Source organism: Notamacropus eugenii, chromosome 4 (assembly GCF_028372415.1).
Source record: "Notamacropus eugenii isolate mMacEug1 chromosome 4, mMacEug1.pri_v2, whole genome shotgun sequence".
Lineage (NCBI taxonomy): Eukaryota > Metazoa > Chordata > Mammalia > Diprotodontia > Macropodidae > Notamacropus > Notamacropus eugenii.
In genome coordinates this window covers 366,046,259-366,058,922 of record NC_092875.1, presented here as the reverse complement: position 1 = coordinate 366,058,922, position 12,664 = coordinate 366,046,259, and the positions used below count along the sequence as shown (strand labels likewise).

Sequence of the window (12,664 nt, the reverse complement as noted above, 5' to 3'; positions counted from 1 at the left end):
TTTTAAAATAGTCATATTAAAAGTTTTACAGTATATGCCTAAGGTAGGACTGAGATGAAGTGGGGTAGCATGAGGGAAACACACACACAAACTACATGTTGAACAAATTTTCTTACTTGTCAACAAAATGATAACTTTGCAGATATGCTAAGAAAAGCCCAATTATAAGGAAATAAAAAAGCAAAATTTGTCTTGAAAGCACAACCTCTGAACAATTTTGTTTATAATTTATTTGTTATTATTACTGAGCTTTCCTATTCATACACAAAAAATAAGATTAATGCAGGACTTTTCCAAAAAGCTGATTTAGGGAAGGGTTCTTCAAGATGCCACATATTTGCCAGTTCAGAATGTACACAGATGCCACATAGGCTTTCATTCATTTATTTATTTGTTCACATTGACTACACAAAATGCTAGGAATAGAAACACATAAAAAATAACTTCTCCATCCTTAAGGAGTTTTTTTTCTACTGGGTATAGGCATGTACATGTACATGCATGTACACAAGGCAATACAAAATAAAAGAAGGGATAGAGACTAGTGACTGAAGGAATCAGTTTAGTCATTGAGGAGGAGGTTCATTACCTTTGAAGTCCCACGTACAGCCATAATCTGTAATGTGTCTCCCTCTCATTTCTCACTAATAAATTTCCTGTCTTTCTTATGACCCTTGACCCTGCTTGATTTTTAAATCTATCTATCCTTTCCACTCTGGTATCACCCATCACTGACCACAATAATAATTTACTAGCCACTATCCTGGAAAGTCTGTTTGGTATAGCTGAAAAAGGCCTACACATTAACACTAGAGAGGTCTGGGTTCAAATCTAGCTTCTGATCCTTATTAGCTGCCTGAACATGGACAAGTCACATCAGTTTCAGTTTTCTTATCTATACAATGCAGATGGTAACATCTACCTCATCATGTTATTGGGGGTTATCAAATCACGTAACTTTGTTAAATTTTAAAGTTATGTGTAAGTATATAGATTTAAAAGTTACACATAAATGCCTTCTCCCAACATTCTAGCCTTTCCAAACTGCTAATCCTCAAACTTGCATGATTCCTACAATCCAACTGCTTTGATCCTATTCCTGAGAATCATTCTACAAAGTCATGAAATGAAATGAAAATGACTTCATCTACAATAACATGTATGGCGCATAACCACAGTGGAGCCCTCACTGCTGCTTGGCAATCCCATTATCTAGTGACATTCTATCTGAACTTCGTATAGTCAGCAAGGATGGACCACTGAAGGTCTGTAGGTAGGAGGGGTGATAGGACCTTGAGGAAGATTAATCTAGCAGAAGTATACACAATGGATCAGAGAGGATAAAGACTAAATGCAGAGAGACCCATTAAGAAGCTACAATGTTAGTGCAAATAATAGGCTGATGAGGGTCTGAACTAATAAATGGAAAGGGTAAGAGACATCATTCAGGTAGAAATAAAAGAACTTGGCAACTGATTAAATGTGGGAGGGGAATGGAAGAGTCAGTGATAAGTTTGAGATTTTGAGCACAGGTGACAGGTAGTCAACACAAAATAAATTAAAGAATTGTTGAGTAGAACTGTAGGCCCCAGAGAAGATCAGATAAATCAACTGGTGCCTTAAACTTAGTGGTATTCAATATTTGTGGAAATATACTGAATTTGGCATGGGTCAGCATGCAAACTTTGTGCTGCAACATTGAGCAGAGATACCAGTAAAGATAGAAGACTCTGGCCAGGCTTGGTAGTGCACACCTGCAATCACTGGTAACAGAAGAAGCTTAAGACTGGGGGAATCACCTGAGCTCAAGAATTGTGAGCTACCGCAGGGTTAACCTTGATTGAGAATCTGCACTAAGTTCAGCACAAATATCATAAGCCCCTGGGAGTGGAGGGCCACTGAGATGCCCAAGAAGGGGCAAACCATCCCACATTAGAAAAACAGAGAAGGTTAAAGTTTCTATGCCAATCAGTATTGGGTCTGGGCCCATAATGGACACTGCATTTCCAGCCTAGGGGAGATAGGGAGACCCAGTCTCAAAAAACAAAAATAAAACCCCAAAGCAATAGATTTTAAGTATTACTGGGCCTGAAAAAAGCAGAAACAAAGGAAAGTAGGATGCTTTAGTAGTAAATGTGCTAGAGTTGAGGCCAGAAAGACTTGAATTCAAATCCCACCTCAGACATTTTCTAACTATGTGACCTTGGAGAAGACAATAAACTCTCAGCTTTAGTTCCTCATTTGATTGATTTTTAAAATCTATCTATCCTTTCTACTCTGGCATCACCCATCACTTACCTCAATAATAATTTACTAGCCCCCATCCTAGAAAGTCTGTTTGGTACAGTTGAAAAAGACCTACATATTAACTCTAGCGAGATCTGGGTTCAGATCTTTAAAATGAGAGGGTTGGTCTCAATGGTCTTTATGATCACTTTCTGTTCTAAATCTGTGACCCAATGAAAAGGGGCCAGAGGATCCAAGGGTGGTATTGAGAACATCTTTATAATGACAGAGTCCAGGTTTGATATGGAGGCTAAGTGGGCTAACAGACTGAGCAAAAAAAAAAAAAACAAAACAAAAAAAACAGGGTCTGGTTGAAGTATCACTCAAGCAGATGAGAATAAGGAAATTGGTGGAAGGGTGAGAAGTAGTAGTTAGAAAGGTCATTAAAGTTTGAGATTTTGGAGGTGGAGAAGTTAGTTCATCTGGATAACAAGACCTAAGGACTGACTGTCTGTGAGTGGAAGAAGTAGAATAAAAATGAAACTTAACAGAATGGAAGAGATTGAGGAACAAGGTGTTGGAAGACTGATGAATGCAGATACTAAAATCACTTAGGGTGATGGCAGGGTATTGGGTGAAAAACTTTAAACTAGGTGCACAAGTCACTGAAGGTAAGGAAGAGTGTCCTAGAGATTAGTGGCAAGGATGAGAAGATGCTCCCAGGGGATAACACTGTTGACTTTAAAAGAAAAGGTATAGGGCATGGGGGAGGCACAGAACAGAAGTGGAAATTATCTCATATTCCTCCTTAGTCTATTTTGTTGTGAGGAGGATGAGAGTAGAGGTTGGGACCTGTGACTTCACTGGCACAGAAAACTCTTAGTGAAGAAATTCTCTCTACTAAGGTCGAGCACCAACCATTCTACAACTTATAATCTTTGAGAGTGTGAATTCTACATTCCAGGCAAACTGAGCTAGCTGCCATCTCCGAACATATCCTGAGCATTCTCCCCTCTAGTTAGTCTAGCTTTCTTCCTTCCGTCTGTAATGTAATATCCTCCATTCCCATTATATATCATGTGTACCGTATCTAGACCTCATTGTGCAAGCTCATTTTAATAGAATGCTAATAAATTGAACACACATGCTAGATATATTGTGTCATTTTGAATACAGGTTTTGCTACATAAGAGCTCTTTGAAATGAAAAATAAACGCATGCATATACACATACATGTTATGGATGGATAGTAATTGCATAAAATTATAAATTAAAAATCACTGATATTTTGAGGGAATTTCACTATTTTTTATAAAATAAGCTTTACTTTACAAAAATGTAAGACTATCAAAATTTAATTAAGGGAATTATTAGTTAATTAATTTAACTGAGGAAGACTAAGTATGGCAAAATATAACGAAGTTAGGCCCTTCCCAGATTAAAGGAGGCTAACAAAGCAGGACTACTGTCACTTGTCTCTCCTCTCACCCTACTTCATACCACTCTGTAGGTAATCAACTGACTTGGTGACAAAGCACAGAAACTCCATGCCTCCTCCTTTCCCTCTTTCCTCTTTCAGTCAACACATAAGCAATGGCCCAAGGGAGATCATTATACAAGTGGGAAATGAAGTCCAGATCTTGGGACAAGGGGATGGTGGTTCCTGTGGATCTTCTGTTACCACATACTCAAGTCTCAGGAATTCAAAGAACGGAAGAAGAGTCCATAAGAAAGATAGTCCTAAGTGACTAAGGACAATGATATATACAATTGCTGAGAGGACTTGAGTAAGCAGAGGAATGTGGAGAACAGAAGCTTCCCGGTCAGAATCTCTAAGTACACACAAAGGGGCTGAAAGCAAACTGTGGCTACTGTTTATGTTGTTTTTGGGGAAACCATAGAGACCTGAACTATGTCTATGGTACTAAGTAGGATTAATGCCTCATTTAGGTTCTATATGAACAGATTGATCTAGAAGAAAAAGTACAGTCTATGTTTGGACTAATTTGATAATGACAAGGTGAAGCAGATATATAAAAATATAGTAAACAAACTTCATACTCATGGACTGAAAACTAAATGCTACAAATGATATGCACTAATAGTCACTCTTTTCTATTCTTAGGTGGTATCATTTCTACTGTTCTACTAGAATTATTTTTAAGTAAAAGTGAGTAAAAAACATCAAATAGATTAAGAACATAATGTTAATCTCCTTCCTTGGTGGGTATAGTCAAAGGAAAAATGAAAGCAAAAACAACCTGAAGGTCAAAGAGCACATCTATCAGTCCAGGTGTCAAACTTGTGTGGGCAGATCCAAATTAAAATGTAATCTGAAAATATCTAAAATAAGTAAAAATATAATAAAACAAAAATGTTAATAGGTGGTTTTCTAAGTCAATATGCTGCCCATCAAAGTGTTTGTTTACAGTTTAGTGGCCCCCATTTCTCCTTGAGCTTGACACCACTTTTCCAAATAACTTCAATCAAATTTCAGAATATGCCACAGGCTCTGAAGGTAACTCCAAAAGAAGTATTCCCCAAATAGTCTGAATGATGATAGCATTATTAGAGTCTACTAATAATAGAGACCAAGTCTATGGTCTCCCAAGGTAGTTACTCTGAAAGGAACATGCTCATGTCAATGTCTTTAGATTCAGTAGGTCAACTTAAGAAAAATCATTCATGCTATTTTATATTCAGAACTTGTGCATGTTTGTATGCATAGCTCACATTAATATGTGTATATACATACATATATCACATATACAAACCTGCATAGGGAAGGCTAAGGGTTGTGATTCAGAATTGTAACCTTGGTCTATAGTCATAAGGAGGAAAGAGAATAGGTATCAAATGCTTTTGTAAGGGGTAAGAATTTTCTAGGCTATAAGGAATTTCAGTTGGGGTCAAGATATTGTTTAAAGACCATGTCTCAATATTCAATATTTCATTAGCATGAAAATCATAAATGCTATATAATTAGAATAAAAACCATAGAAAAGAGTATCTGATATTCTTCCAAGGTTTACAAGATTCTCCACATATTAAAAACTGACTTACATTGAAAGGGAATGGATAAGGAAGGTATGCAGCACATGAGGACAATCACTACCCCAATCAATATAAGAAATGCAGTCAAATAAAAGACACAAAATACAAAGCAGATACTTTTTTTTATTAAAAGGAAAAGAGAAAAAGCAGACAGATGATAAACAATTGCCTGATGAAGAATATTCTTTTCATAATATTTTGAAATCCATCAGTTCCTCAGCAGCACAAAGCAAAAACTACTGTCATTTAAAATGCCTTTAATGTAACAAGTGGGAGAAGAGACTTTGTATATCAAGGCAATAAAAATCTTAAATGCCAAATAACATTTTAGATACTGCATCTCATGATCCCTTAAACAGAATACATATATAAACATGCCTATTCCTTAGGTCTCCAATAATTATAGCTAGAAGAGGGAAAAGGGGTAAATTCAGGGACCATAATTTACGAAGCAGCCCAGTATAGTGGGAAGAACATTGGACTTAGAGCAAGGAGGCTGGTCGCTCTAACACTTTAAAACTGTGTGACTAAATCACTTAGTCTGCTTGAGACTAAATTTCTTCATCTGTAAAATGAGGATAACACCTGTGCCACCTGCTTTACAAGGTAATTGAGAAAGAAGCACTTTATTAATCTTAAAGTGCTATACAAAGGATAGTTATTATTTTTTAAAGTATCTGCAGGTTTAAAACTACTAATGGGAGTACAGGATGAGGGTTAGTTGAATGTTAATCACACCGATGGCAATGACAAAGTATGAATATAAAGAAAGGTATAGTGTGTCCATTACTGAGTTTTGTGGTAGATTCTGAAACAACAGCACACAAAGGAAAGGCAAATTAAACAGAAACATACACTATTTGGTACAATGAATTAAAATAAAAAACTATACATAATACACCCACACCTTCATTTCTGGACTCATTCATTAAGCACTTATCACACAGTTCCCAGTATCTGGCACAAAGGAAGTGCTGAACACATGCTTGTTGAATGATCTGAATGGGATGACTACAAAAAAAGGGAGACTGATGTCTTAACAGACATGAGGACTTAAAGAATGATTCATGTCCTTCAAAATAGTCTCCTAATAGGCTATTCAGGGAGAAACCCTCCATTTGAAATTTGCTTTCAGAGCCACTTGCAAATATAAGGCACTTAAGAATACCAACTTCATTATTATATAGTCATATTTTGTCCTTGGCATCATCATAATGAATCAACCCTTTTATTCATCAGATTGGGCTTGCAAAAGCTTTTGGCATTTTTCAAAAATCAAACTGACCCTCAAATCATAAAGACTTGCCAAAATGGAGGCTATTCCAAAAAAAAAAAGTGTGGCAAACAAATACAAAAGAAGAATGAATCCATCTGTCATTTACTGGCTGTGTGAACTTTAGAAAATCACTTAAGCTCTACTGGACTCGGCTTCTGTCATTTCTAAAATGACAGGGCTGTATTAGACAGCCTCTAAGGTCTATGATACCACGAAGGCCCAAAATGTTCTGAGCAACAGTGACAGTATTAGAAAAAGTTTACGGCCCCTCAGGGTGAGAACTACAAAGAGGATAAGTTGATGCGAGTTTGGGTATGTTTTTAACATTCAGTCATATTAATTCATAGTTAAAATGCGTATGTGTGTGCCTGTATGCATGTATGAGAAAGAAAAATAAAGAGAACATGAATTTTAACTATTAATACTTTGTGATAAAGATAATACATCTGATTAAAAAGTCCCTCTGAGGGAAGTAGTGCAAGTATTGTTATTTCTGCTTTGCAGACAAGGAAACTGAGGCTCAGTCAGGCTGACTGAACTGCTCAGCATCACAACTTACAAATAACAGTTACAACTCAAACCTGAGTTTTCTTACTCTAAGATGAGTGATTTCCAACTCTTGTTGTTCTAGCAAAGATACAGACAACAAGCATTCCAGGAGGTAGGTAGTGTGAATATGACTATCCTAATTTACACAGGAAACTGAGTATTCACATAATTCCAGAGGTGCAAATGAAAACTGAGTGCTTGTTTTCACCATATCACCATGCTATCTCTAGGGACATGGACACACAAACACGCACACACTATCCCTGAGCATGGATTGTTGCTGTCATCAGCTGCCAAGTGAACAATAATTCAAAAACAGCAACAACTCACATGTAGATAATGCTTTAAGATTTGTAAAGAGCTAATGAAGAACTATTTTACGAGCTAACAGTAGCTAGCTTTAGGTAACCTATAAACTTTACAGATTTGCTAGATAAGGAATACTGCAGCAGCCAATGGCATGCCAGAGGGGCAGTGCAGTTCTGTTGTACAACTAAAGACAGGACAGGAAGAATGCCAACAAAGTGGCTTCAGGCATGTGCAAAAGCTTTTAACACTTGATAGGATGCATTGTACACAATGGGAACTCAGGAAACACTTTAGTAAAGGAAGAGAACAGCAGGAGGAAAAGGTCAGGCAACAGGAGGAAAAACAGCAATAGAAAGAGGAAAAGAAGAATGAGAAAAACAGCAGAAGGAAGAGAAAGAAAAGGAGGAAAAAGCTTTGCCTATTATTTATCTCTATCATGTTACTGTATATATATAAAACAACCTACTTAAATCAACATGGAAATAACTTATCTGGCTTCAGTGTTTTTAAAGTTGCAGCTCTGCATAATATGGAGTCACAGCTCTACTGTTGTGGGCCATTTTACAAAGAATAATGAGGATTAGGAAGCAACCAGACCCAGATGTATTATTAACGTTAATTTACCTTTGCAGTAATCTGAAATTCCTCATGTTCTTTCAACAGTTCTTGAGTGTGTTGTATACTGGAACCAGTCGACGTGTGTGTAGACAAATAAAACTCTCCATTATCATGGATCCATTCCAGAGCCTACCACAGAAGAATACAAGAGGAAAGAGTTTAAAAAAAATCAGGTGGAAAAGTTTTGCCATGGAAGCTAGAATGACTCTTTGCACTAACGTGAAAATCAGTCTGGTACTTACTAGGAAACAGCCCCCAGTGTACCTGAAGCAACGGCCAAATTATCAGAAAAAGTCCCAATGAAATTATGACTACATGGCTTGTGTGACAACAGCTTCAAACCCTCATAGCCACAACCTTGAGGGTACAACAAAGGAAGACTACCGTTAATATCCTTCTGCCAGATAGGGAGCAAAGAGAAGTACGGCTGTCAGGCGGCACTAGTTTCTCTACACAATGAGAATTCTACACATTCAATGTGAAAATCTTATCAAAGCTTTGGGCTCTCACTGAGATGTATTAAGCTGAAATAGAAAGCAGGTGCCTCCTTCCAGCCTTCTAATATAAAACTAATGATTTTTACATCCCATACTGTGCAGCATGAAGAGGGGGTTAAAAAAAAAAAAAGGACTTGCCTAAATGTGCAATCATTTTCTCTGTTCTCATGGAGTTGGGGAGGAGACATAGAAAGGATGGTACATGCTTTCGGAATAAGCCTATTACTTACTAAAACACCTGGCAGAACAAAGGGGCAGCTAGGTGGCACAGCTGATATAGCAGTGGATTTGGAATCAGGAAGACCTGAATTTAAACCAGATCTCAGACACTTACAAGCCTTATGAACTTAAGCAAGTCATTTATACTGTCTGCCTCCGCTTCCTCATCTGTAAAAACCATACCTAGCTCCTGATGTTGGTATGAGGGTACAAGGAGAAAATGCTGGCAAAACACTTTGCAAACATGCGTATAAAGGCTAGCTATTCTTAGATAACTCATAGTTTGTCAAGTTTCAGTTGAAGGAAATATGATCAAAATACAGCAGACATGGCAGTATTACCGAATTAAGATTTAGCAGGGCAGGGGGGAGTATCATTTAATCATGATCTAACATGGATAAATATTATTATTGACTATGTTGACATTGACATTATGTGAAAAGAATCAAGCCAGCCAATGTCAATAAAGGTTCAGAGATCACTTCTCTGTAAGCTAACTCCCATTAATACTGATGGCCTTTGGTTAACTGCCATTAAGGCTCTAAAAAGACAGCTTTAAAATGAAACTCAGCTCTTGGGCCAATCTTGTGCCATCAGTTATCAATATAGACTACATTCCTGAGATTATACTGTAGTGTTAACCATGAATCACACTGAATGTTCCACACCATATCATCAAAATGATGTAGTTTAAAAAAAAAAATGTATGCCAGCTGAGTGTTCTCCTTGTTAAGGATCTGAATAAAGAGCAGTCTAGGGTGGTCATTTTTTACCTAGTCACCCTACTTTGGGACTTTTCTGAGGTCTCTACCATGTCCCAGGAAATTCATTATTTGGCTCTATCCTGCATGATCCCATCAGCCTTGGTAAGCCACCTCATCCCTACCCTCTGTCTCTCTGAGTGGGGGGTAGAGCCACGAGCTCCTAAACCTCCACTGAAGGGGAAGCTCAGCTCCAAACAGCTCCTCCTTTCTCACCTGCCTGGAGTTGTCACCTTTATGATTTCAGCTTCCTTTTTCAGTTGTCTTTCCCTGTTAGGCTGTAAGCACCCTGGGAGCAGGGACTGGTTTTTTTTTCTCATTTGTATCTCTGGAGCTTAGCATAGTGCTTGGTGCACAACAGGCATTTAATATTTTTTTTTCTTTCTCTAGTCTGTGGTTACTTATGCTAACAATAAAAGATGCAAATATGTTTGATGTCAGCTGAGCTCTCAAAAAAGTGACTGAAGAATTGACTACAAAGCTGAAACCTAAGGTAAGGGGAAAGGGCTACAACTCCATCAGGGTGTAAATTTCAACAGCACTTTTTAGTTATCACAAGAAATCTTGAATCTGTAAATAAGACTTAAATAGACAGTGAGGCAGAGTAGTATAACAGATAAGAGCGGAGGAAGGCCTCAGGGAGAGGAAGTCTTGGGTTCAAGTCCTGTCTATCACTCTTACTAGTTGACTTCTGGCCTCCTCTACCAGCATAGGTCATCATGACCTGTCTGTGACTTAATAACTATCCTAAGGAGGCACATGAAGGTTAAGTAACTTGCCTAGGGTCACAGTACTTGAGTACAGGCCTAGTACTCTAGCCACTATGCTACACTTCCTCTTGTAAGAGTAGTTCAAAAACCAAAACAAAGTAAAACAACACCAACAACAAAAGAGGCTGTAGTAAAATTTCCCCACAAACCACCGCAGAATAGGGCCTAGACCTTGGATTTCAATGGTATATGAGACTTCCAATGAGGAAACTCCCACAACCAATATTGGTTGAACTGTCTCTGCAATTTAAAGTCTTGAGGCAATTAGATAACAGAGTGGAGAGAGCACTAGACACAGAATCCCAAAGACTTGACCTCAAAAACAGCCTCACTTATTTAGTTGTGTGACTCTAAGCAAGTCCATTAATTTTTCCACTTCAGGTTCTTTATCTATAAAATGGCAATAATTGCACCTACCTCTCAAGGTTGTTATAAGGATACAGTGAAATAATATTTGTAATAGTCTACAAGCCATAAAGCACTTAATAGCAGGGCAGCTAGGTGATATAGTAAATAGACTGTCAACCTGGAGTCAGGAAGACTTCAGCTCAAATTTGACCTGAGACACTTACTAGCTGTGTGACCCTGGCCAAATCACTTAAACCGTGTTTGTCTCAGTTTCCTCTTCTGTAAAATGAGCTGGAAAAGTAAATGGCAAACAACTCCAGTATCTTTGCACAAGAAAACCCCTAAAAAGGGGTCACAAAGAGTCAAACAAGATTGAAAGGGACTGAACAAAAACAACAAAGTATTTTATAAAAGCTATCATTATCATTATCATCATAAAAGAGCTGCCCAGAGCAAGTGGAGGGTAAATGAACTATCCAGGGTCACGGAGCGAGTGAGCGGCAGAGTTAGAATCTGAACCCGTCTTTCTGTCTCCAAGGAGACAAGACAGTTAGATGCTACAACATAGCACTGGGCCTGGAGTCACAAAAGGCTGCACTCTCTCTCTTATGCCAGGCTACTTCTCAGCTATTTAAATACTATTTAACTGTTTAAGATCTCCTGTGATAACTAGAAACTGCTATCTGGAAACCATTCTGAGAGTTTTCAGTTCACTTTATCTTAAGAACAAAGGTCTGGCTTGAAAACATGACACATCAATGTAAGAAATGTATCCATGGAAAAAGGTCAGTCACAGAGCAAGAGTAAAAGATAAAGATTGGACAGTCTGAATGTGGAGGAGCTGGGTTCTTCTTTGTGTCATGGACCCCTCTTGCCATCTGGTGAAATCTATGAATCCCTTTTCAGAATAAAGTTTGTTGCTTACATCCATATGGATGGAGATGCTAAATTTCAGTTACAGGTTAATGAAAATAATGACAATTTTTTTTTCTGTTCAAGTTCCACATCTATTCATTGTTGTAAGGATACAGTGAAATAATATTTGTGAAATAATAATATGGCTCTGCAAGCCATAAAGCATTTATAGCAGAGCAGCTAGGTGATACAGTAGATCCAGTGTCAAACTGGAGTCAGGAAGATTTGAGTTCTATCCATGGACTGCTCAGGGGGGTCTGTGGACTCCAGGTTAAGAACCCTTGATCTAGAAGAAGGTCTGTAGTATGTTGGGGAGATCCTCAATAGTCGACTAATGGTAGAATGTGGATGAGAGTGTAGGGACAGGCTGTCGTGGACAGCAATAAGAGAGAGTTACCCACATTAATGAGAGTATGGATTCACTGAAGTACATAATATTTACTGTAAACCATTCACTAATTATACCAATCACAAACTTGCATATCTGTTTATTCCCAAACCACAAAAATAAGACTGAGTGAATATGAGTGACTTTTTTGGCTGAAGGTCAGGGTACACAAATGATAGAGTCTGAACTACAACTCAAAAATTCATGGCTCCTGAATCCAGTTTGCTAAGCTGTGATTCTGATAAAGTGTTCATTAATTTTTAAAATCTACTTTGAAGGGAAGAGTGTATGTGGAAGATGAAGGGATATGAGAAGCCCTAAGTGTACAGAGTTAATATGCATTAAGGGATCATGTCTGACCTGTTTGGCACTTCTTTCAAAAACCACATACTGCTGGCACTGGTCTAATCGTCTCTTTCTCATGGTCCAGTAGTGCAATACCCTGTTCTCCCGTTGGAAGAGTTCATTCAAAATATCTGAAAGGGTAACACACAAGTCAACTGTCAGTATTTACATTTTAAATAAGAGGAAGAAAATAATTTATTGTCTTCAAGGGGGAAGAAGGAAGAGAACATGCATTTACCAAACACCTACTTAGTGCTAGGAACTCTCCTAAATGCTTTGCAAATAGTTTCTCATTTAATCATCCCAAAAATTCTTTGAGTGCTACTATTATGCCCATTTTACAGTTGAGTACATGGAATCTTGCCCAGGATCGCATAGCTTGTTTGGGG

General features: G+C 37.9%; 1 protein-coding gene across 8 annotated transcripts in view; it reads right to left on the bottom strand.

The window, feature by feature from the left end:
- TRIO (trio Rho guanine nucleotide exchange factor) overlaps nt 1–12,664 on the bottom strand; it is a 509,362-nt gene that overhangs the window by 143,617 nt on the left and 353,081 nt on the right. For all 8 annotated transcript variants that reach the window (XR_011966271.1, XM_072605443.1, XM_072605438.1 and 5 more), the window contains 2 exons: nt 12,291–12,406; nt 8,039–8,161 (listed from right to left, as the gene is read on the bottom strand). Coding sequence is in view for 7 of the 8 variants with exons in the window: in XM_072605443.1 (XP_072461544.1) it covers nt 8,039–8,161; nt 12,291–12,406 (239 nt within the window). In the remaining variant the exon portion in view is untranslated. The remainder of the gene's footprint in view (nt 1–8,038; nt 8,162–12,290; nt 12,407–12,664) is intronic.